The sequence below is a fragment of the Lichenostomus cassidix genome, chromosome 24, assembly GCF_008360975.1.
Source record: "Lichenostomus cassidix isolate B80296 chromosome 24, HeHo_3.0, whole genome shotgun sequence".
NCBI classification, from domain to species: domain Eukaryota; kingdom Metazoa; phylum Chordata; class Aves; order Passeriformes; family Meliphagidae; genus Lichenostomus; species Lichenostomus cassidix.
The window spans coordinates 2,215,408-2,239,233 of NC_139504.1; the positions used below are offsets into that span (position 1 = coordinate 2,215,408).

Here is a 23,826-nt window from a genome sequence, read left to right on the forward strand (position 1 = left end):
TTCCACTTAGAGGAATTGTTTTGGCCAAAGGTGCTGGGAACAGAGGTTTTAGCATTTTATATGAAGCCTAGAATTACACCAAAGCTACAAATACATGAAGAATAGAAGCTGAAAATTCCTAAGGCATTGGTGTCACTCCGGCTCTGGGGAGCAAAGCAGGTGCTGGGTGGGTTTGAGCACTGCAGCAAAGGTGTTGCCACTGCTGCACCTCCCAGAATTGAGAATATTCATCAAAAAATAACATCTGGGGGGTTTCTGTCTGTTCCCAGCTCCCCAGGAGCTCTCTCAAGGTGGGACATCGAGGTGGCTGCAGGTGCCACAAGTCAAAGTGGTGTGGTGGGTCACTGCTGAGCCACCTCACTGTGACCTCGAGCTTCAGAGGAGCTGGAGAAGAGCTGTGCAAGAGTTCTCACCTCCAAAATTTAATATTGCACTACCAGTTTGCAAGAGATGGTTAGAAATGTAAAATTCTGAGGGCGAATATATCTCCCAACACCTTCCAGGACAGACTGGCTGAGTCTTTGTCTTCACTCCCCGAGTCAGAGAGGGAGCTGGAGGGGGGAGAAGAGGAAAGGGAAGGTAGGGCTGTGGCAGGGCTGTGGCAGGGCTGTGTCACCCTCAAGCCCAGCAGCACGCACAAGGCAGCAAAGAGCCTCTATCTCCTCGAGCCATCTGTTTGCAGAGTCTTTGCCCATGCAGCGGTGCCTCTTCCCACGTGGACTTGTTGCCTCCTTGTAATCCGTGGGTAAACAGACATTTAATCAACTGGAAAGCAGGGAGAGGAGGCGCTGAGCCACGATAAGAGGCCAGTTGGGATGGGGACTGGTGGCAGCACGTGTGGGTGCTGGAGAGCATCCCTGCAATACCTTTGGAATTCAGAGGGAACTGGTTTGTCTGGGGGAAAGGAGGAAATGGAGGCAATAGTGGAACCAAGCAGAGCGTGGCCAGTGAGTACCTCTCCAGAGGTTCACCTTGGTTTGCTTCTGTGTTGCTTGAAATCAGGAATTAATGTAGAGAATAAAACTTCCTAGAGAATGAAACTTCTCCAGGTAGTAGAGATGCCCTGTCCTTGTGCACTGGGTGAGGGCACAGCACTGTGGGCATCACCTTCCTGCAGGGATGCAGATCACTGCTCCCCCTGAGCTTGCAGCTCTGAGATGTTTGGGAACATTCAGCCTGGGAGGCTCTGGGTGGCTCCTGCATGCTGCTGTCTCATGTCCAGGTGGGCACTTTGCCTGCCTCATCCAGACCCTTCTCTGTCCACCCTTTCTTTCTGCATCTTCTGCTGTGAAAATCACATTGTCTCTCCTCGCTTATTTTGCCACCACAGAGTCACACAGAATACCCTGAGCTGGGTGGGGTGATCCCATCAAACCTAATTCCAGGTTCAATTTGAAGCAGAAACAAGGTGTGCTCAGTGCTGCAGGTGCTGACTTTTTATCTCCAGACGGTTCCCTGTGAGGTGCTGGGGTTCAAGAGGCATTTCAGACATAGCTAAAAGCAGCCTCAGCCAAAAGCCCAGGATTTTGGGAGGTGCTGTGGGTGCTGGGGTGCTGACCTGGTGCCCTACAGTACATGGCATTACCGTGTTTAATGTACTCAGCGCTAATCTTTCTCTAAACACAGGCGATCTTGCTGAGTTCAGCACTGAAAGAGCAATAACCAATGAAGGAGATGAGATTAAGAAAACTCACAAGAATCAAATGTGCTAGAAAGGGCTGGGGAAGTGCCAGGGGCACTGCAGTAAATGACCTCCCTGGGAATCGAGGACAAATAAAATCCATGCCCCGTGTCTCTCTCTCCTCCCAGGCGCCTTGCGCCGAAGCCCGAGCTCTCCCCTCCCTGGTGTGGCCATAGATGTTGCTTTCAGGGTTATTTTTGCACTGGAATACAACAAATCCTCTGTGCTATGGGGCCGAGACGAGGATCCGTGTCGCTGCATTCAGAAAAACTAACCACTCGAGCTCAAGGAGAGCTGCTTCAGTTGGCAGGAGCATTATTCTGTCTGGAACAGCCTTGAGAGGGCAAACAAAACCTCTGAGCTGTGGCTCTTGTTTCCAAAGGCTCTCTGCGAGCAGGGATGCTGGTGAGAGTGGATTTTTTTTAATTTGTGAGCTCAAAAAGGAGCCCAAAATTGACCCAAATGGCACCAGGATGGGATGGCAATGAGGTGCAGCATCCTGAGGGAGTTGGTGTCCCAGTCTGAGCTCTGCTGGGCTCGATGTGCACCTGGAAAAGTCTCACCAACAACTTGCAGTTTGCAGGTGCTCGGTGGGCGCTGTGGGGCTTTCATCCCAAAGGATGGGATGGTGGAGGTGATGGGAGGTTTGATTTTTGGCCACCTGAAAGCTCTGAGGGTGGATGGAGGCTCTCCCCCAGCGCTCTGCTCCCCTCAGCAGCCTGAGGATGTCCTTCACGGATCCCAGGCATCCCAAATCTGCTGCCTCAGATCCCTACCCCTCGCGCCGTGCAGCCTCGGAGGCTGCGAGGATGACTTGGCAGTGATATATTTACTACAATTACCATCTCTCTTCCCAGAGGAGGAAAAAATAGATGAATAATATGTTTTGAAGGTGTCATGGAGTGAAAGCAAGAGAGGAGCTTGAGCCTGAACTTATGAATAACTTATAGGCTCCCTCCTTTCATGCAGCTGCTCCGGTTGGGCTTATCTTTCTCACCCGTAGGAGGTGTAATTAAAGGAGCAAAGCCGTGGGCATGAGTCTGTCTGGCTCTGTTTGTCCTGGCCAGGCCAGGGCAGGGGGTGCTGGAATGCCTTTGTGAGGAGCTGTGGGCTGGGATATGTGCTGAGCTTGAAAAATTCTCCCCCTCGTCAAGAAAAAAGGGTCATTTTGCGCATAATTCGTCGCCGGTATTTTTGGCAGAGCGGTGGAAACGTTGCCTTGAGTCTCCTCTTTCACTGGTGAGCTGCGAGCAGGGGGAATTTCGGGTAGGGAAACACTGCAAGGGGAAGTCCTGCAACCCTCAGAAACCGTTAAAGCACCGCAAGGGTGAGCCCTGCAACCCTTAACATCTGCGAGATTTTGGTTCTGTTAGTGACACAGCTGGAAATTCCCTCCCTGGCCTCTCGTGGTGCCTTAGCCTTCCCAAGCCTTATTTTTCCGGCCCTAAAATGAGAAGTAATTTGCTGCTGTCTCAACACCTTCCTCTGCTTTCTGTATTTTGACTCGAAGAGCTCAAGGGAGGGACTGTTTTTAGCGGGTGTACACACAGAGTCGAACATAATGGAGCCGGGATCTTATCAAAGGCATGCCAATGCTATTGTAATGCATACAGTAATTATAGGGATGTATATGGAGGGATGATGAAAAAAATCCAATGAAACATGGCATTTCCCTGTGGAAAAAAATGTTAGCAGAATAAAACCACGCCTGGGAGTATGTCAGTTCCAGCAAAAAATGTCTATTAAAAATTATGCAGTGCTGTTCAGCAAGGTCACAGCGCTCCTTTTAGAGCCAGTTAGAGGTTTCCTTGCAAAGCAGCACGTCACTTTTTTTTTCCCCCTGCAGACTTTTAGCCAAGGTGTTGTGTTTTGGGCTTTTATTCAGATTTAGGGGCAGAAAAAAATGGAATTTCATATAAATTTCACAGGAATTTCTGCCGAAAGGCTCCTTCTGCAGCTCGATATGCACAGAGGGATGGTGTCCCTGGTTAACACCAGGTATAAATATATATTTATATATGATTTCCAATGAATAACTTGTTCCCCCCATGCCTATCTCAGGAGTGCAGCCCTGCTATCTGCATGTTCCTATCAGCCCAGCACAAGATATGGACGAGTGTAATGGAGATATTAGGCATTTATTGCAAGGCATTCTGTTGAACATCACCTGCTGTTCAACATGAAAAGTTGATGTTCCACAAAGCCACAAGCCAAAGGCTCCTTAAGAGCTGTTCTGGTGCATCGGGTAAATATCTGTGCTCGGAACGAGCGCTGTGTGGATTAATAATGCATGGAGCAAATCTGTAGGAAGAGCAGCGACTGCGTAGGGCTGACTTAGAAACTGCTCTCCCTGCTTAGGCAAATAGGCAGGGAAGTTGTGTTTTTTAAAGCATAATGTGTTGGTAATAAACCCAACTAACCTAATCGACCACTTCCAGCTGCTCCAAGCACAGTCACTGGCTCAGCAAGCTGGGGTCAAAGGCAGGAGTGTTGCCAAGGGTGGTAAAAATTGCTGTGTGGCGTCTTATTGTAGGCAATTTATGCTGATAGAATGGTGGGGAAACAGTGGAGAGGTTGAGATGGGATGGGAATAGGAATATTTCTGCCTTTCCAAGAGTATTCCATCAGCTGGAGGTCGCTGGGGCAGTGATGAGTTTGTGCTGGAAGAACACTCCAAGCCCTGACATCACAAGGTGGATTGGACAAGATCAAATAGCCCTTGTCCTGTTTTGCTTCTGGAGAAGTATCCTGCTGCACCACGAGCAGGGACTGGGTCATTAGTGCTGCTGTGCTCATTAGCTCTTCCCATCCTAACGAGCTGGGAAATGGTAGGGTGCTCCTGGTGGTACCACGAAGTGGTGGTGGAGAGCTCTGGATCCATCAGAGCTCCTCGAGGTCTGTGGATTGAACCAAGCCTTGGAAGGAGGAAAGGAAGGGAAGCTAAAAGCTCTCTGCATCAGTCTGCAGTTTGACAGCAGCCACTGTTCTGGCAAGATCCATGGAAACTCATGGAGGCAGCACTGGAGGTGCTGGGAACACCCAAGGATGGGTGGAATGCATCTCCTGTGTGGCTGGGGACAGTGTGACCCTTGGGCTGGCCAGGCAGGGTGTGCAGGCAGCAAACAGGGCTGTTGGGAGCATCCAGCCAGAGCTGCCAATCCCTGCCAACCAGTGACATTTGAATCATTGTCAGATCTGGTGATGGGGCTTGAGGAGAGGGAGCTGTGCTTTATCACCTTCCTGCAGCACGACTGGTCTGGATCTGACTCGGAGAGTCTCTCTGGGCCACAGAGGCAGAAACACAGCTGGATTTCCGAGAGTTCACAGCCAAGTCTTCTTCTGAATTGCAAAGTGAACAGCTCGGGTTTTTGGAAGCCTCTGAGGAGGCATAAATACAAAAAGCCAAGATATCTTTTAATTTTTCTTTTTCTCTTTGTCATTTTTTCTGGCTATAATGTTGTTTGAAGGGGCTGTGAGTCACCTCGAGCGATGAAATGAGACATCCTTATCACTCATGAAAATAATATTTAATGTGATATTTTTTATTTAGTTTGTTTCAAAAGGGTGTCTCGGGGTTCAGAGCCTCAGATATTATTTTTATTGGACAAAGGGTGGAAATAATTTAAGGTTTTGTTCTCAAGGACCTTTTCTGTGCAGGCATGTGGGTATCATGCTTTTGATGTTGGGTTGTGGTGTGGACAGATGTGGTTGGTTTGGGAATCCTGAGTTGGAGAAAAGCCTGTTTTATTTCTGGTGTTGTGAAATAGGGACCAGCAGTTGGCAGGTGCAAGGAGCTGAAGTAAGAGGAACATATTCAATCCTAAACTGGGTCCAAGTGGCCCAGATGCTGCTCAGAGCAGGAGGTGAGCTTGGTGTGAGGAATCAGACTGTGGTTACAGCGTGGAAAAAACCCTTTGATCTGAACCAAATGGAGAGTTCTGCACACTGGGGAGTTTTTCCTTATTAAATTTGCTTTTAGAGCCATTTCCACATGGGTTTAGGTGTAAAGGGGAAGATGCCAGCCCCCAGAAGCAGGTGCCCCTTTGGGGCCAGGCTGGTGGGACACAGGCTGTGTGTTTGGGTGTGAATTCCTCCTGCCACCGTGCAGGTGGGGAAACTGAGTCACGGCATCGCTGCTGCCACTCCCCGAGGGATTCACCCCATTTCCCCGTGGGGAAGAGCTTTGGGGGGATTGCAAGGTTGCTCTAGGGAGGTGTGGATGATGGAGCAGGGGGTGCAGGTGCTAAAGGGGAAATGTGAGGGGTGCAGATGCCGGGAAATCTAGGGGGATGAGGGTGCCAAGGGGGTGCGGGTGCTGGACGCCAGGGAGTTTGGTGGGATTCCGGAGCTGGGGGGATGCAGACCCAGCTGGAGATGAGGGGAGTGGTGCGGATGTCGGGGGGAAGTTTGGGGTCCGCGGGTGCCGACAGCGAGGGGGTGCGGGTGCTTAGGGGTGCGGATTTCGGTGGGTGCACATTCTGGCGGGTTAGGGGGGCGCAGGTGCCCGGGGGGGCCGTTTGGGGGGCGCGGATGCCAGGGGAGGCCGTTTGGGGGCTGCGGGTGCCTGGGGAAGTTTGGGTACCGCGGGGGCCGGGGTGCGGATGCTGGCGGGGCTGTGGGGATGCAGATGGCGGGGTGCGGGTGCCGGGGGTTCGGGGGGCTGCGGGTGCCGGGAGGTGCGGGAGCGGGCGCGGGGGGGCTCCGCAGCCAATGAGTGCTGCGCGGGGGAGGCTGCGTGCGCGGCCGGCGGCGTGTTGCAGCCGGGCGGCGTGTGCGGGCCGGAGCGGCGGGCACGCAGCGCCTGTCCTCGCACCTGCAACCCCTTCCGACCCCCTTCCCCCCCCTTTTTTTTTTCTTTTGGGTTTTTTTTCCCTCCCCCACCCACTCGGTGCTTTTTTCCTTTTTTTTTTTTTTTTTTTTCCCCTTCCTTTTTCCTTCCCCCCCCTTCCCCGCCGCCCCTCTTCCTGCGGTTTGCTCCGGGAAACGCTGGATTTTAAACCTTTCCCCGCCCGGCAGTGAGTGGGGAAGGAGGAGGAAAAACATGGCCCAGGCCAAAATGCACCACCCCGTCTCTTGGGTGATCTTCGCCGGGATGGCCGCGCTCCTCCTCTCCCAAGGTAGGGAATGCCGCGGGGGACGCAGCCCGGGCGGGCGGAGAATGCGCGGTCCCACAGCAGCACCCTCCAAGGGGGCTGGGGGGTGAGAATCCCCCCCAGAGTGGGGACGAGGATCCCTCCAGAGCGGGGACAGAGCTGGGAAAGGGTCCCCAGCCCGCTGCGAAGTTGCGGGGGGTGCGGATGCGGGAACGGCGCAGGAATTCCCGGCGCGCCGGCCGGGCTGGGGGGGACACTTCTCCCCCGGCGTCCTGATTATTTGTGCGGGTGCTGAAGGACTCTGTCATCCCAGCGTAATTCCTGCGGGATCGATGATCCGACAGGCTGGGGGGCACGGGCGGTCGGGGTTCCTCTGTGCTCCCCCCACGCCTTTGCTTTTCCAGCAAGGTCGTCCGAAAAACTCGGTGCAGCCCCGCTCCCGCCGGGCTGCGAGTTGGGAAGTCCTTCTCCAGCCCGTCCCGGATAAGCAGGGCTGCCTGCCCCCACCCCGGGGGATGGTGCTTGGAGGGGAGGGGGGGCCTGTGCAAGGGGAAAAAAAAAAAAGAGCAAAAAGCGATGGGAAAAGGAGGGGGGAAGAGGCGGCAGGAGCCAAGCCCCATCTGGCCGGGAGCGCCGAGCCTGTCAGCTCGCGTTAGGCTCCTCGCAGCCATCTGGAGGGGCTGTGGGAGCGGGGTTTCCTCCACGGGAGGAGAGGATGGAGCCGCATCCTGCCCCGGGCCGCCGCGGGAGCTCGGGATGCGCAGGGGGATGCGCCGGGGGATGCGCCAGGGGCTGCTGCGCCGTGCAGGGGGGCTCCGGTACCCGGGGCTCCGGGTCGGGATGCAGGCACTTCTCGGGGAGAGGGATGCACCCCCGGGAGGGCATGCAGGCATTCCGTGGAGCACGGATGCACCCCCGGGGCGATGCGAGTATTCCTCGGGGAGAAGGATGCACCCCGGGGGGATGCAGGCATTCCTCGGGGGGGAACGCTGGTTCTGCTGAGCATGGCTGAGCCCCGGGGGTGAATGCACCTCCTTCTCCACGGCCGTTTCCAGCTACCTCCGCGCCGCTCCGAGGTGCCCAGCAGAGGCTGGGAATGCCCAAAGCAGCCCAGCCTGGTCCCCCGGCTGCCGAGGCGCGCTGCAGCAGCTCTGGGAGCCCAGCTGTGTGGGGCTGGGGGCTCCCTGCGCCGGGCTGGGGGCTGCGGGGCGGGCAGGGATGCTGCCGGGGTGTCTCCCACCACAAACTTCTCGTGCTGGGCAGGCCGGGCCCGCTCCGGAGGGAGCTGAGCCCCCCGAGCCGTATCGACCGGCACCGGCTGCTTAACATGCACATCACACGCCAAGGCATCGCTCCTCTTCGCCTTCCTGCCGCTCTCCCTCCTCGAGCTCTTCTCCTCCCAGGGCTGCTGCTTCCCACTCATCCTGCTCGGAATGCTGGCATTCCTGCATCCCAGGGGTTTCCCTGGGCTCCCCCCACCCAGGGAAGACCCCCTGGCTGCCACCTCTGCAGGTGTGAAGGGTTGGGGCTTCCCAGGAGAGGATGGAGCTGCTCCTTTCCCTCCTCACTTCTCCTGCCCAGAATTTGGGCTTCGTTTATTTTATTATTTCATTATTTTATTATTTTTTAATGCTTGCTTTGGGGTTCTTGAGTGTGTTTCCTTGCAGGCTTATTCCATGCCTCTGGTCATCTCTCCTGCTTCCTCTCCCTGCTCCTATCAAAGCTTCCAGATCAAAAAGTAGTTGTATTTTTTATTTCTTTATTTCTTACATTTGTAATTCTCCTGGGCAGCAGAGCAGTGGGGAGGAATGTGCTGCCTCCCTAAGCCCAAAACCCCCCAATTCCCTGCCTTGCAGGAACCTGATGTGGGTGCCAGAAGTCCCTGAGTCACTCCTGGGGTGAGGAAAAGCAGGGAGCCACGTTTCCCTGGGGGAAATATTGCACAGGGCAGCCTTCAGCAGCAAAAAGTTGGGGCCTTTTTTGGGCTGGGAGTTGCTGCATTTTTGGAGGGACGGACTCCCCTTGGGAGTTTTTCTTGCATAATTGTATTTAAGAGTCATTTTAAAAAAAACCCAGAAAACAACACGCCCGGCAAAAAAAATTGTGTATTTTATCACAAACTTTTTAAGAGAGTTTTGAGAAATTTGGGTTCATTCAATCCCAAGGTAACATTTAGGTTTGTATGCAGTGCTGAACATCAGCAGTAATGTGCTTCTGCTTCATGAATTCTTCTGGTAATCACAGTAGCTTTTGGAATTTGTAAGTTTTCTCCTTCGTTTGGTGTCCACAAGTGGAGCTGGCGCAGGTTTGAAAATGTGAAAATTATTGTCATGCAGGAAAACTGTGTTTTGCACAAATCTCCAAATATCTCCAGAGATGTGTGCTGCCCTCTGCAGCGGTTCATCCATACTCCAGGTCATTTCCCTATTTCCAGCCAAACAAACAATATGAAAAGTGGTTTTTGAGGGTGCTTGAAAGGAAAGCGGAGCATGAAGTGGGATAATTCCGAAGTGTTTCACAGCCTGCGTTTGTTCAAACATCTGTAGGTCCTCCAAGTTTTGTAGATTCTGTCGGATTTGTGGCCCTAAAATGGGAGCTGTTGGGTGTTGTGTCCAGCAGGAAGGAGCCCTCTGAGCCCTGGGATGTCCAAACAGACACCAAGGGAGCTGTTGGGTGTTGGTGCAGGAGAGAAAGGCTTGAGCATTGCTCAGATCCCCTTGGGAATGGGCTGGAGGTGTCCATTGCATCCACTCATGAGGAGGATGGAGCCAGCAAAGGTCCAGCACAAGTTGGGAAAAGAGATGGAAAGAAGAGAGGCTGCAGAGGGCTGGGATAGCCCTGGGCATCGGGAAGTGAGAGGAAATCTGGCAACAGAGCTCTCATTGTGTTTGCTCTGTGTCTTCTGTGTGATTTTTAAATAGCAGCAATGAAAATCCGAAATATCCTTACACAGAGACCAGGCAGTGGCATTTTCCCTTCCCCCTTTCCCTGGCTCAAAGTCGAGGGGTGGCCTCACATGTGCCCCATGTCCCTAACTCACAGCTCACCTGGATTTCTTAAGGAAGAGGCAGAAATCCCATCCCAGCACTCGGGAGTGGAAGAGACAAGAAAACTCTTCCCTCAGCCACGCGTAAAAGGATTAACCAGGCTAAAAGGTCATAGAAGATTTAGCTGGGCCTTTAGCATCAGTAAGCCAAGAATTATGGGAATTTGATTTACAAATTAGCATAAAGACCTTATTCTAATAAGCATACAAGCTGAAATAGGTATGTAAAATAATAGCATGTGTCAACATCCTACACAGAGCGTTCCTCATCCGAAAGAATTATTCGCTCGGTCGATGTGGCTGGGATGCAGATAATTCCCAAAGTGAGACAGGCTGTGCTGGTGTGTGGTGGAAAGGCTGGATGTGACCCAGAGGCAGGAGAGATTTGGTGCTTCCCCTCAGCAAGGGCAGAATTTGGACTCTGGGCTGGGGCTTCACGTGCTGGGAGGATTTTCTCTCAGTGGAGGGAACGGGGGAAACCTCCTGGCAGTTGGTGCAGCAGGTAATTGCACTAATGAATGTGTGTAAGAAAAATTACACTTATCGACGTCTTTTTGTGAATCCCCGGATTTATTGGTCCTCGGGAAAAATATTAGATGTGGTTAATAGTTACCGTGCGGGTCAATAAAATGTGATATTCACCCCAACAGCAGAAAATAGCTATTTAATAGGTAATAACAGTAATAATCAATACCTACATGATTAGATAACCCAGTTATACGCAGTACATAAAAGGAGGGGAACGCACTGGGGTTGCTGGCTGGCGGGATTTGGAGCACGGCTGAACATTTGTTCCTGTTGGTTCTCAGCGGAGCTGAGGAGGTATCAGCACCTCTGGAAATCAGGCCACGCCGTGGGGTTAATTGGCACGTTTTGAAGATGCAGCAGAGCAAACAGCAACCCCAGCAGACCTTTGGAAAGCAGTTGCATTGTGCAAAACTCTGGATGGCACCCAAAATGCTGGAAAGGGGCTTGGGATTTTGGTTTGGGTGGTGGAGTTGCTGGTGGGGATTTCCACGTGTGGATTGCTGCTGCTTCCCTGGGAGAATCCCTGCACTGAGCTGGTGACACAGCAGTGGATTGGCAGGATACAATGAGCAGTAAAGTTGTAGTTGCTCTGCACTGTGGATGTAGAGAGATCTCCATCAAAAGAGATGGAGATCAAAATGACAAAATCCAAAATGAAACCAAAATGAAATCAAAGCTCCATTGTGTGTACCGAGTTACCTTAGAGCACAGGAACACATGCTGGAGTTGGTTTGTGTAGTAGCTACAACAGGTTTAGGAGCCCCAGCGGTGGACTAGAGGTGTGTGAGTTCCCATAAGTGCTGACACACACTTCAGGACATGCAGGTGTTTCCTGGCCATAAAACACATGTGGATAATGTGCCTGTGGCCATCTGTAGTGGGTGCTTGAGGAGGCAGAAAGTCTTCCATCTCAGATGTTCGTGGCAAAGGCTTGGAGCTGCAGCTTGGACTTGCAGTTGAGCTCTTGGTTTCAACCAGGGTCCCAAATGAGCAAGGTGCCACATTTGGGGGTTCTGTGGAAGTCCATGTTGGTGTGGGACTGCTCTCTCTTTCCCACATTTGGGGTGAAGAGGAGATAAATATCAGTTTGATAAGCAGAGGGGATCAGGTGGGAACTGGGAGCTTGGAAAAAACTTCCTCTGGGAAAATGAAACTTCTGAACCATCCTAGGAACCACCCCTCTGTCCAAGACTGCTGCTGGATGCTCTGAAGGCTGCAGCCAGTTTTGGAATATCCCTGTGGTTTGCAAAAACTACTTTTCCTTTCTCCACATAGGCATTTTGACCAGCACAGTAACCCTGGCTCGCTGTTTTTCCATCTTCCTTCGACTAATGCCTGAGACAAGCGCATTCGATATTAGAAGTGTCTGCTTTGTGTATTTTTCTTGCAGTTTTCACTTAAAAATACCCATATTGTATTTTCCCCCCCATTTTATTTTTTTCCCTGTGGGGAAAAAAATTGATCAGTTGACAGATCTAGGTCAGGTTATCAAGCAGGGCTTGCTGTTTTCTGCAATAAATCGGGATGGAGTGGAGGAGAGCTCTGCTTCCCAGGCAGCTCCACTCAGACAGCAGAGGTGGACTTGAGCTTTCCTCAGCAGTCTGGGAAAAACCACATAAAGAGTAACTATTTGGCCATGGGGATCAGGAAAAGATCTTCATTTGTGTTTGTCTTTGCTTCCCAAACTTCAGTAGTGGCAAGAAACGGCAAAACTCTCCTTGCTTGTACTCTAGTTGAAGGGAGAAGAGCTTTTAAGAGGGGAAATAGGATTTTTAAAGCATTACTGGTCATTCTCTGATGGACAGTGACAAATCTCCTGTTAGACTCAGCAGGACCCAGACCTCATCCATCTCTGCTGTTCATGGCAAAGGCTTGGAGCTGCAGCTTGGCCTTGGAGTTGAGCTCTTGGTTTCAAACAGAGGCCAAAATGAGCAAGGTGCCAGATTTGGGGATTTTACAGTGGAAGTCCAAGCCATGCTGCTGTCTCCCATTGCCAGCCAGCAGCCACACCTGGCACTTGGGTTTTTCACACCTTTAGCAGCTTTTATAGGCAAACCCCAAGTCTGGGAGAGCTGGGATTGTTCAGCTGGAGAAAAGAAGGCTCCAGGAAGACCTTAGAGCCTCTTTCAATGCCGAAAGAGGCCCCAGGAGAGCTGGAGAAGACTTTGAACAAAGGTCTGGAGGGAGAGGACAAGGAAAGGGATGCCAGAGGGCAGGGATAGATGGGATATTAGGAAGAAATTCCTGGCTGTGAAGGTGGTGAGGTGCTGGCACATGTTTTCCAGGGAAGCTGTGGCTGCCCCTGGATCCCTGGAAGTGTTTTATGCCAGGTTGGACAGGGCTTGGAGCAATCTGGGATAGTGGAAGGTGTCCCTGCCCATGGCAAGGGGTTGAACAAGATGATCTTTAAGGTTCCTTCCCAAGCCAAACCATTCTGAATTCCATGAAAAAACCAGGATTACAAGGAGTGATCTCTTTGTCACTTAGCCCTTGGGGCACCCCAATCCCTCCAGCCTTTCCATGGGTGCATCCTCCAGGAGTCACATCCCTTGTGCTCCCAGCACGTTTGGATCAATGTCTCACATCCAGGAGGAGCCAACCTCCTCCCTCCCTCCCTCCCTCCTCCTTCCCCAGCACGCACCTTGCTCCTGGTTAATAATAAATCAGAGGTGCTGCCTCGCCGGGCTCTGTCATCTGCCACCAAGGAGGAGAGCATGGATTTTTGATGCGCTTAACAGTTAATATGTCTAATGCTGAAAGCTGTTGTAAATTAATTGACCCCTTGACCCCCTGTCCTGTTGACTGTTCCCACTAAAGACAGTGTTTGGTTCTTGGCATTCTCACCCCACCTCCTGCTTTCCCTTCCTCCACCTCCCACATGCTTTGCTTACTAATCAGGGCAGTCAAAAAAAAGGAGCCTCGACTCTGAAATGCTTTGTAGCAGCTGAGTGGGGAAGTCAGGGTTCTGGGTATCCACCTCACCTGAATTCCTGGTGGTTGGAGTATTCTCTTTAAAGCACTGCTGGCAGCTGGCACAGCATCCTCTGCCTTCCCATGGGGACAATGTGCCAGGCTGAGAATTCCCAGCACAGCACCAGGGAGCCTCTGGAGGTGGGTAGAAGGTTCACCTCTATCTCTCTGTAGCTCATGCCAAGTGCTCCCTGCTGGAGCAGTGGTGGGTCTGGCTTGGAGGAAGGAGTGGAGCAGGTGCTCACCTGGGATTTTTTTGGGAAATAACAGAAAAAGATCCCAGAATGGTTTGGGTTGGAAAGGAGCTTAAGGCTCATTTCATTTCACCTCCTGCTGTGGGCAGAGACATCTTCCACTGTCCCAGGTTGCTCCAAACCCCATCCAACCTGGCCTTGAGGTGATGGTATGTTTTCCTTGCACATCGTTGATCCTGAAAAACCCCAATTTAGGTTGGAAAGGAGCTTGGAAAACCCCAAATGCTCAGTCCATGGGGCTGATTTGCATCCTCCAGTGACTGATGGTGGGAGAGAGCAGCTGCTGAGAAGTGGGAAATGCCACAGGAAATTGTGTAATATTAGAAACGAAGCAGAATGCTTCGGGTTTTTCTAATTCTAAAACGAAATAAGAAAGAGCAACTACAAATTCCCAGTGAAAGTAAATTCTGGGAAAAGTAAGGATTGATTTTTGAAGCATTTTTTTTTTTTTTCGGAGCTTGCCGAAGCTTTATGTACAAAGTTGTGAAGTGATTTCAAACAAAAAAAAGAGCTCCGAAGGTCGCATTCCAGCAGTATCAAAGAGCCTGGAGTCTCCAGCCTTGTTCCATTTTGTATTGTTATTTCTTCAAAACAGATCCTTTGCTAATGTTTCCATTTTACCAGAAACGGAATTCTTGATTTAAAGAACTGGTTTGAAAGCCAAACCTGACCCACCTCACTGGAAGCGTGACAAGCCCTCAGAGCAAAGCAAGGTTCATTAATACCATAACATTCTCTCTCTTTTTAAGTGTTTGGGGCTTTTTTTCCCCTCTTAGAGGAGTTATCTGGTGAATAGCACTACGTTCCTGGGCTGGTTTGGGCGTTTTTAGCTTTTATTCCCTTTCTACAGGACAGATGGTATTTAGAGATCAGAGGGTGCCTCCGTTAGACTTTCAGTTTTCCAAAGTCAATTCCCAAAGCCAGCCCTGGGGTTTTTGATAGCAGGCCAAGGCACAGGAGAGCGGCAGGGCTGGCTGGCACGAGGTGAATTTGGATTTAGGATGAGTGACATCTCTCTTAATGAAGCCCTTTTTGGAACAAAGCTGGCGAGGAGCAGGATCCATGATCCATTAGAGGCTGCGGTAGTGGTGGAGCCAAAACCGCCTTGTCATTGAAGACAACATGAAAAAAACCTGTATTATTTATTGTTTACTTTTTTGTGCTGCTTTCCTGCACGTCAACGCTTCCCATTGTATGTTTTGGGCTTCAAAACCTGACGCCACATTAGAAACCATCTCCAAAGCCCCCAAATAATGCATAAACTATGATTATTCCTTCTGATCCACTTGTGTTTATGTAAATGGCTGGAAAAGCGGTTTTCGGCTTATTTCAGAAGCTTAAGGGATTCATAGCAAGCCTATTATTGAAAAATCAGAAAGTGAAAAGCAACTTCTGAGACGAGGAATTAGCAACTCAATGGCAGCGTTCGTCCTGCGGGATCCAACTGTACCGCAGATGGGAATTCCCTCGGGATTCAAAAATCCCACAGCTGGCAACAGGTTGATGGCTTGGAGGGGAGAGGGGACCCAGAGGAGGTTTGGGGTTAATCCAGAGGGATGAGGGGCTGGAGGGGAGGCTGGGGCACCAGCCATGGGTGGTGCTGGTGGTCTGGATTTTGGGGATGGTGTGTGAGGAGCACCGCTGGCTCCAAAAGCCACTTGGGGATAATCCTGGCTCTGTGTCCTTGAATCCAGAGGTGGATGCTGGGAAGGGGCTGGCAGTGCCATCCTTGCTCTGTGAAAGCTTTTCCCTCTGTCCTAGGAGAGATGGGAGCAGATGCAGATTCTCCTTGGGCTCCATCCCTTCCAACCAGCCTTGCAGCATCTCATCCCTCCTCTCCTGCTGCTTTTTTTTTCCCTGGTTCGGTCCCTTTCCCCCTTCCTTATGTTAATTTCCCACCTGAGCACCAAGTACTTTATAAATAGCAAATCTGAAATGAATTTCCTAGCAGCAATCATTATCTCCCTCGACAGCCATTAAACATTCACACAAGCAGAGCAAAATGACAAAGGGGATTGATTTTTACAGTATGTTGGGGGGAGGTAGGAGAAAGGAAATATGTTGACAAGGCTTTTTTTTTTTCCTATTTCCCCCCTCTCTCAATTCTCCCCTCCCTTCCCCATCCTCTGTCTTATGGAATTTAAAATCACCCTTTTGGAGATTGGGTTGGGAGGGGACGGGAGACAGCGAAGTTGGAAATAAATAACAATAAATTGTAAAAAAACGAGGGGAGATTAAAAAAAAAAAAAGCAGCCAGCAAGTTCTATCCCCTTCTTCTTCAAGCAGCAAGCTCTATTCCCTTCTTCTCCAGCCCCTGGAAGCCTCGCTCTGATCCATCGGCTGCAAACAACTGGTAAACATGAAGTTAGTTCCGTGGCCCGGCTGTTGAGATGAATATGTCAGAGCTAATGCCTCCGAAGATGGAGGGGTGGGCTGCAGGGAATGGGGGGGCCCAATCTGGAGCCTGCTCAGCAGAATAAATGTGTTGATGCAATCGTTGGGAGCGGGCGAGCCGCGGCCGAATGAGGCACTGTAGCTGAAAATTTAACTTTGATTTCAATTTTCATATTTGTCAGCAATAATTAGATTCAAGAAATGTTTTTGCCGCTGTTCTAAAATACTAATAAGTAGGAGCCTTTGTAGTATGGCTAATGGAGTCTTTTTTTTCCTAGTGGGCTAGAAAAATTCCATTAAAGGGAAAAGTCATACTGTATTACCGTGCTTCAACATGCAGTGACTTTGCTGCCACAGGAATATCTGCGCTGGGAAACAACGTCCTTGCTTCCAAGTGCAGGGATGATGCTGGGGAATGGGATTGGTTGGGACTTCCCAGGGACTGGGGAAGGCTGGAGGGGACACCCCACATCAGGTTGGGCAGGGGATGATACTCCTAGGGGCTTTGGGAAGCTTTTGAACCATGCATGGGATGATATTCCAGCTGGATTTGGCAAATTCTTGTGGTGTTGGCATTTCCCATTGGGTTTAAAGCCTTGGATCAATGAGGAATTTCCCCTTGTTGGCTCAGCCAAAGGCAGAAAGCACCTTCTGGCCCTCCCCAGCCTGTGGTGTGGGTTTCCTTGGCAGCATGTGCCAGGTTTTATCCCGGAGAGACGCCGGCGAGGAAAGCGATATTAAAATTTGCTGGCGATATGCAGAGCAAATGGGGGAAGCTCTAAGTTGTGTCATTCTCAAGTTACTTCAGCCTATTAAGCAAACAAAAGCACTTGTGGAGTGAGAAATGGAAATGGCCAACGTGGCCCGATTAATCCTGGATGTACAATTCCATTAATAAGCCAGCTTTTAATAGGTGGCTCTTTCCAGGAGCTGCTGGGACGAAGAATTGATGTATTCACTGTAATTGTATTGCAACTAATAGGATCGGAAGAAAATTGTATGGAGAACTTATTCCTTTGCCACCATATTCCAATCAGTTGAAATAATACAGGAGGGCCCAGCATGGTAATGAGACTTAAATCTAAACAAGAATAGTTTAAATTTCAGTGTGGGAGGGGAGTTGGCTTGTGCTTTTGCTTCCCCATAGAGTGGGGAGAAAGCAAAACAGCCATTCAGAGAGGTGCTGGAGGAAATGGGGATCCCAGTCCCAGTGGAAATGTCCCATGGTTGGATGCTGGGGCTGTTGTCCCAGCTGGGTGATGGGATGTGGCTGCTGGTGCAGAGCTGTGCCAGGTCTGGGACCTCCAGCCTCTCTCCTGAATGCCCAGGGATGGGACTGCCCCTTTGGCACCTCACCCAGAGCCTTTTGTCCTTGCCGTTGGCAGTGAGAGGAGCTTTTCCCCTCTGCACTCGCTGTGGTTCACTGGGAGAGCTCATTAACGAGCCTGAGGTCCTCACTCCATTCACCCCGTGTCTGTTCCCACCCTCCATCTGCAGGCTCCAGTGGTTTGCTGAACCTCCCTTTCCAAGGAACTCCTTCAAAAACCCACCTTGTGCTTTAGGGAGCAAGTGTCCCTTTGTGGCTGCAGCTCTGAGCCCCTGTGGGATGCAGAGAGGGATTTGGGCTTTAATCCATGAGCATCTCTCCAAGGGCTCTTGGAAGAGAACTGCAAATCCCAGGCAGGCTGGGTGGCTCAGCACATCCAGGGCAATGCACGGCAGTGCCCCAGGATGCAGATCTCTAAATTTCAATGCAATTGTGGAATAATGCTCATTAAAGCAAAGGAAATACCAAAATCGGAGCTGCTTGACCCAAAATCTGTGTGGCCCCTGATTATTGGAGCTGTGGCTTTGCTGTGAGAAGTTTGCAGCCACTTTTTGTCTGTTCACCACTGGTTCAGGGCTGTTTGTTTTTCACTCCTCCTCCCTATTTGTATGCATGCTCTGACCCTGCTTTGGTAACAGGCTAGAGAGTAAATAGAAAGGGGAGGGGAAAAAAAAAAGCAAGGGAAAAAAAAAAAGCCAAGGCACAGTTCAGCTCAAATCCCTGAGGAAACAGATGTGATTGCCTTCCAGAAATGGCTCCAATAAGGCCAGAAAGGAATATTGCTTTTATAGCTTTTGGGATATAAAACATTTAGAAAATGTGATTGACTGGCAGTGCCTAATTTATCATTTACCCATTTCTCTATCCACCCAAACACAGCAGCATCCTCAGATGGACTCATTCCCAGCGTTTTTTGGCTTCCTGCCTCTTTGCTGTGTGTGACACACGTGCAAACCCATGTTCCCTTGCACGCCCAGCTGCGTGCTGCACACCCAGGCACGTGTTTCCCCATGCTCCTGGCTCCTCGTCCCTGTGCCTGTGTCATGGATTTATCATCGTTCTGCTAAGCACTCAAACTCCTGTGGCTATTTATAATTAATGCTCAGAAACCTGCCAATCCATTTAATGACACCAGGAGGTCACGGCCTCCCTTATAGCTTCCCATTAATCATCATTAGAACAGTTCTGGGTTTTTTACGTTCTTTTTAAATGTTAATTCACCTTTATAATGCTCCTTTCAGCTCTGACTGTAAAGGGATACTCTGTAGTCACTCCAGACTGTCTTGCAAGTGTGTGCAGGTGAAAGGCGCAGTGGGACAATTGCACTTGATAAAGTCTCTTGGATGTCTCCCGCTGGAATGAATTACACTCACAAACTCTGCCAGATGGGATTTCTGCACTGCCCTCTGCCGCCGGCTCCTCGCAGCGATGCTGGCACAGCTTCCTGCCTGCTGGCTCCATCCCGGGCACCACGGAGCCCCTCACCGTTCCACTGGGAGCCAGAGAATCCTAGAATCAGAGAATCCTAGAATGGCTTGCAGGGGACCTTAAAAATCCTCTTGTTCCTTGTAGCATGAGGTTCCCAAGTGGAATAAGCTCATCCATGCTGGCACAGAGCTTGCTAAGGCCATGCCTGTTCTGCCAGCTTGTGCTCAAGCACATCTTTGCTGGGCACATTTTGTAGGTCTGAGGTGAATTCGTGCGTATCTTGGCTCTGGGAGTTGTGGTGTCTTGGTTTGGGTGGAGCATCCAGCTCACCCCTTGTGAAGGTGAACAAAAATCCCTGTTCCCTTTGGAATGGGAGCAGCTGCTCCCATTGGCGAATCCATCTTGTTCCTGCCAGTGCCCTGGAAGCCTCCAGCCCTTTTCATGTCTCCCAAAGCACCTCCTGTCATGGCCACAGCCCCTGGGAGCCCTGGCACAGCAGAGGGCATCAGCAGAGATGTCAAGAGGCAGCTTGGAGGAAGGAAAGCTCTGGGTGCAATCTGGTGCCTTTGGCAAGCAGCAGTTCCTCTTCACTAGCCTTCTCCTGGCTCGTGGTTGGGAGCAATCTTCCCTCTCCAAAGTCAATCTGTACTTGCCACAAATGGGAATGGTTCCAAAGTGGTGTGTGCCTGTCCAGATTGGGGTGTTGATCCTTTTGGGAACAGTCCTACAAGTGTGATGGCATGGCCCCACGTGAGCTGTGGGAACTTGTCACAGCTCTGGGTGACAAACTCACAGAGCATTCCATGAGTTCTGCTCCCAGTTCATCCAAGAGGGGAGAAGGCAGCACAGACACCCAGTTCCTTTGATGGGAAGCATGCACAGCCCCATGAACCCCAAGGTTCTTGCTGGCATCTCTTTTTGGATGAAATAGGATCACTCCTGCTCCTCTGGAGGCTTCTGGTCTGGGTGAAAGCCGAGCCCAGCCCCGTTTCTCTGAGTAAATACGCCAGCAGCATTTGGCTTAATGAACTGTGGCTTTTAATAAATGGCTCTTATCTTGCTGAAGTGCTGCTAAATTGTCAGGATTTAAAATTAGCCTAATAGATTTGTGGGCGATGTTTTATTCACTGGTTAGTTGGAAAGAGACAGAGAGAGGGGGAGAGATGGCTCCACCCAGTTCTCCCTGAATTATACACGAGTTATTTATTTGTTTGGGCCGAAGGGGAAATGTTCTGGATTAATGTGCGATGCCTCAGCACCTGACTTAATGAGAATTTAGAGACCTATCCCAAACTGATAGTCTGCCATTAATCACTCGGTGGCCCCTCTGCTTTGCTGTCCCTGGGATGTATTTTTCATAGTGGTGGTTGGGTTGTGGTACCCACTGCTGCTTGCCAGGAGAAGGGGTGGGGATGGACATGGGAAGTTTTTGGGTGCTGTGGTGGCTTTCAGGACCATCTCTTGCAGGTTTGCTCCATGCTGATGTTGAAGTAGAGTTTGTACGTCTATGTCACACCAACCTATGCAACTTGAGTTCTTGAGCACGAAGTTGAACTTGCTCAGCTTGTGATATACTCTGTGAACTTCCATGAGCCACTTTGCCTTTATTTCTTTTGGCAACGCTGAGCTGGTTATGATCCTGTTGACAGTTTGGAGACATATGGAGAGTCAAGGCAGAACAGTGTCTTATAATAGAGTAATATGGGATCTGGTTGGGATGAAAGATGCCAGGGAAATGTCAATCACTATCATTATCCTAACAAACTGCTGTACCTGCAGAGATAATAATAATATTTAGCAATTATATAGCACCTAACAAGCTCAAACAGCACAGACTGCAGCTAATTAAATCTCCCAAGACTTCCTTTGGGTGGGTGATTTCCTAAGAGCATGGACCAGCTTCTCAGAGTGTTTTGTGCTAAGATAAAGGCACTTCTCTCCCATTTCACAGGTAGGGAAAGGTATTTCTGTTGGAAATCCTCACAGTGAGGGTGGTGGGGTCAGTCTTGGCACTGGCTTGGGCTGTTTGCTCCATTGGGAAAAGCATTGGGTGGCCTTGCCTTGATGACCCAGATAACCAAAGGTGTTTGGATGCATTGATGTGCTTGTTGCTTGTCCTTTTTGGAATCAGGGAGAGTTTGGGTGCTTAACACCCAAATGAGGACCCCACCAGCCCCCCTTGGTGAAGCAGAGGTGCTGGTGCTGATGGCTTTCAGGGCTGGACAGTCAGAGGCTGTTTTGTCCTATGTTCATCTGCTTTGCTGGGCTGCTGCTGTTTCCCTCCTGGTTCATCATTCCCCATCCCATCCTGACCAAGCTGCATCCTGAGAAATCTTTCCAGAGGGTGATACATCAGCCAACATCCCAGGTTTGGCCAGGCCAGCCAAGATCACAGTGTTGGAAAGCAAGACATTGAACATTTCCCCATCTGCAGTGGTCTCACCTCACCCTTCCTGGAAAGCAGCAGGTGAATCCATCTGTGGCTGCTTGAAACCAGCCAGCTTCCCTGACCCCTGTGTGTTGCTCCAGCCTGGAGAGCCTGTGGTGTCCCTGGTGGTGTCCCTGTGACTTTGTGAAGGTCAGCCTCGGTGTCTGAAGTAGGGCTGGTAGTAGCAACGCATGATGCGCGGTGTCAGCCATAAAGGAAATATTGTATATAAAAGATAAGTTTTTTTTCTTTTCTTGTGGCAGAGGAACAAGGCGCCCGGGTTCATTTAGCATTCATAAAGTCTTGCTTTGGAAACGCCTTTAAGTACTGCTGAGGGAGACTTGAAGGATCGTGTTTGAGAGTCAAATGCACATCTCCTTGGGCTCTCCTTTCATCTGCTTTAAAAAACACAATCTTTTTTTTTCATCTTTTTTTTCCCCCTCTGTAAAAATACTAATCTTCTCCAACAGCAGCAGACACCCAGGGTGCGGGCGCTCGGCAATTAGTTCAGTGAACAGAATAAGCGAGGAGCAGAGGGAAGGGGGGACTGAGCCAAGGACTGGAGGATGTTGAAATCCTGCCTGCTAATTAGGAGGCAGCACAGGATGGGGCCTGGTTAATTCAGGTGCTGAGTCGTGTTGTCCACCCGGGTGGCAGTGTGGTCCTCTGTCCTCCTCTGGGCTGACCTCTGGCTGAGAGGAAAGCCCAGCAGGGAATTCGGGTCTTGGGCTGGGGAAGAGTCCAAGGGGATGAGGTGAGGATAAGTTTGGCTTGATTTACAGCTTGGCAAGAGTATTCCTGACTCCAAGCTGATCACGAGTCGCTGTTGGGAGAAACATGTGGAGGTTTTGGCATTGAGTCCTCCTTGGACTCTTGGCCGACACGTGGAGTGGAGTGTCTGTCCTCCAGAGGCTGGGCTTTCCCTTGTAGAGAGTCATCCTCCTGGAGTTCATTCGGCATGGAAACTCAATGCATGATTCCTGTTATCCTCCCAGGAGGCAGAAGGAGAGAGACAAAAGCAGCAAGGGTTGTCGTCATCCAAACTTCTTCAGATTGTAAAGAGCCAGCTTCTTGGGAAGTGTCAGATGGGCAGAAGTTCAGCTCAGCCCCTTCTTTTGGCTGAAACTTTTCTCGTCCTTGAAACCTCTCTCCTTCGCTCTTCACTTGAGGGAAGGGAATTTACTGCGATGAAATATGTTGTCTTGTGGCTTTTTATGAAAACAGCACATGTCACTGCCCCTGTTTCCTGGAGCCAAAGGATGTGGCTGGCTTTCAAAAAGAAAAGGACTGGATGATTTCATTATTGCTAACAACTGTTCCCACCAAGATAAGGACAGTCTAATCACATTCCCTGCGCAGAAGTACCAAGGGAACCAAAAGGGAACGTTTCCATTTGATCTTCCACGTTGTCTTCTGTGTTTTGGTCCTCTTTGGTGCTGTGCAGTGCCAGGAGCAGGCTGTGAGGCTGAATGGGTTTGGGGGGAGTCAAGGCGGCAGTGCATGGTGGGGTGTCATGGTTATCAGGGGTGTCCCAGGCTGGAGATGCTCTGCCAGCCTCAACAGAAGGATTTATTTCACTGACCGCCTGCAGTCAGGGCTTGAATTCCACATCCCAAATCCTTTGAGCCGAGCCTGAACTGATGGAGGAGGCTGAGCACTGAGCAGAGAGGGAGTCTTCAGCTTTTAATTTTTTGATTTGCAAGTTGCCCAGAAGAAAAGTGCTACCTCCCTCATAAAAAAAAATCAGAGCTCATGGCTAATAAATTTGCTTTCCTTAATTACGTTTTGCAGATTCCCAATGCAGATTCCCCTGAGAAATGATCCACAGCTGAAAATCCCCTCTGCAGTGAGCATGCTCCATCTTCAAATGCCAGGAGGGGATGCTGACCGTGGTGCAACCCTGGTGGAGGGGGAGAGCAGAGCCAGGAGGTGGAGGGGATGAGTTTTTGGCTGTGCCCTCCACTCTACCTGTGCTTGCACAGAGCGAGCTGCACGTGTTCCCTGCGACGATTCCTGTCGCACGGAAGGAACTCTCCAGGCTTTGATTTGCCTCGTAGCAAGAGATAACATTATCATCTCGTCCTTTAATGATTTGAGGACGGACTATTCTTCACGTCAATTTCTCTCTCGGTAGCCCTGATTCCGCTCCAGCACCGCTACGGGTGGGTAGAGCACAAATCAGTGCAGGCAGAGGGGATGAAGTAACTCAATCTTCCCCCTCACCCTCTCGTTATTTGCATGCCCTTGGCTCCCTGAGATCTTGGAGAAGGCACTAATTGATCCATCCCGTTGGCACAGGCGGTGAGGAGTTGTCATTTGGCGAGCAAAGCGGGGTTCTGTCTTCTGGAGAGCAGGGTCACCGCTTCAGGTCCCAGCAGCGACCACCCAAAGAGAAAAGATGACTTATAATTACATTCATAATTGAAAGTGATTAATGGTAGCAAAAGAACTTCGAGCGATTTCTTGTAATTAAATACTAATTTTAGTTCCTTTGCAGTGCCAAGCACCATGTTTGCTTTGCTGGGGATATTTATGGCTGTGCCTTAGAATGGTTTAATATCTTAAAAATACATGTTAAGTCATTAATAATTTTTTGGTGACTGGGTAAACAAGTAAACATCAATTAATTTGTTTACTTTGTGTCTGTAATTAGCTCTTATTATTTCAGATTTTGGAG

General features: G+C 50.3%; 1 protein-coding gene across 1 annotated transcript in view; it reads left to right on the forward strand.

Moving 5' to 3' along the window:
• The first annotated feature begins 6,466 nt into the window (after positions 1-6,466).
• Positions 6,467-23,826, forward strand: part of LOC146427470 (protein CEPU-1) — a 347,801-nt gene continuing 330,441 nt past the window's right edge. Inside the window, exon 1 of the mRNA XM_085081651.1 lies at positions 6,467-6,798. Within this exon, the coding sequence (XP_084937777.1) occupies positions 6,723-6,798 (76 nt within the window). The 5' untranslated portion in view covers positions 6,467-6,722. The remainder of the gene's footprint in view (positions 6,799-23,826) is intronic.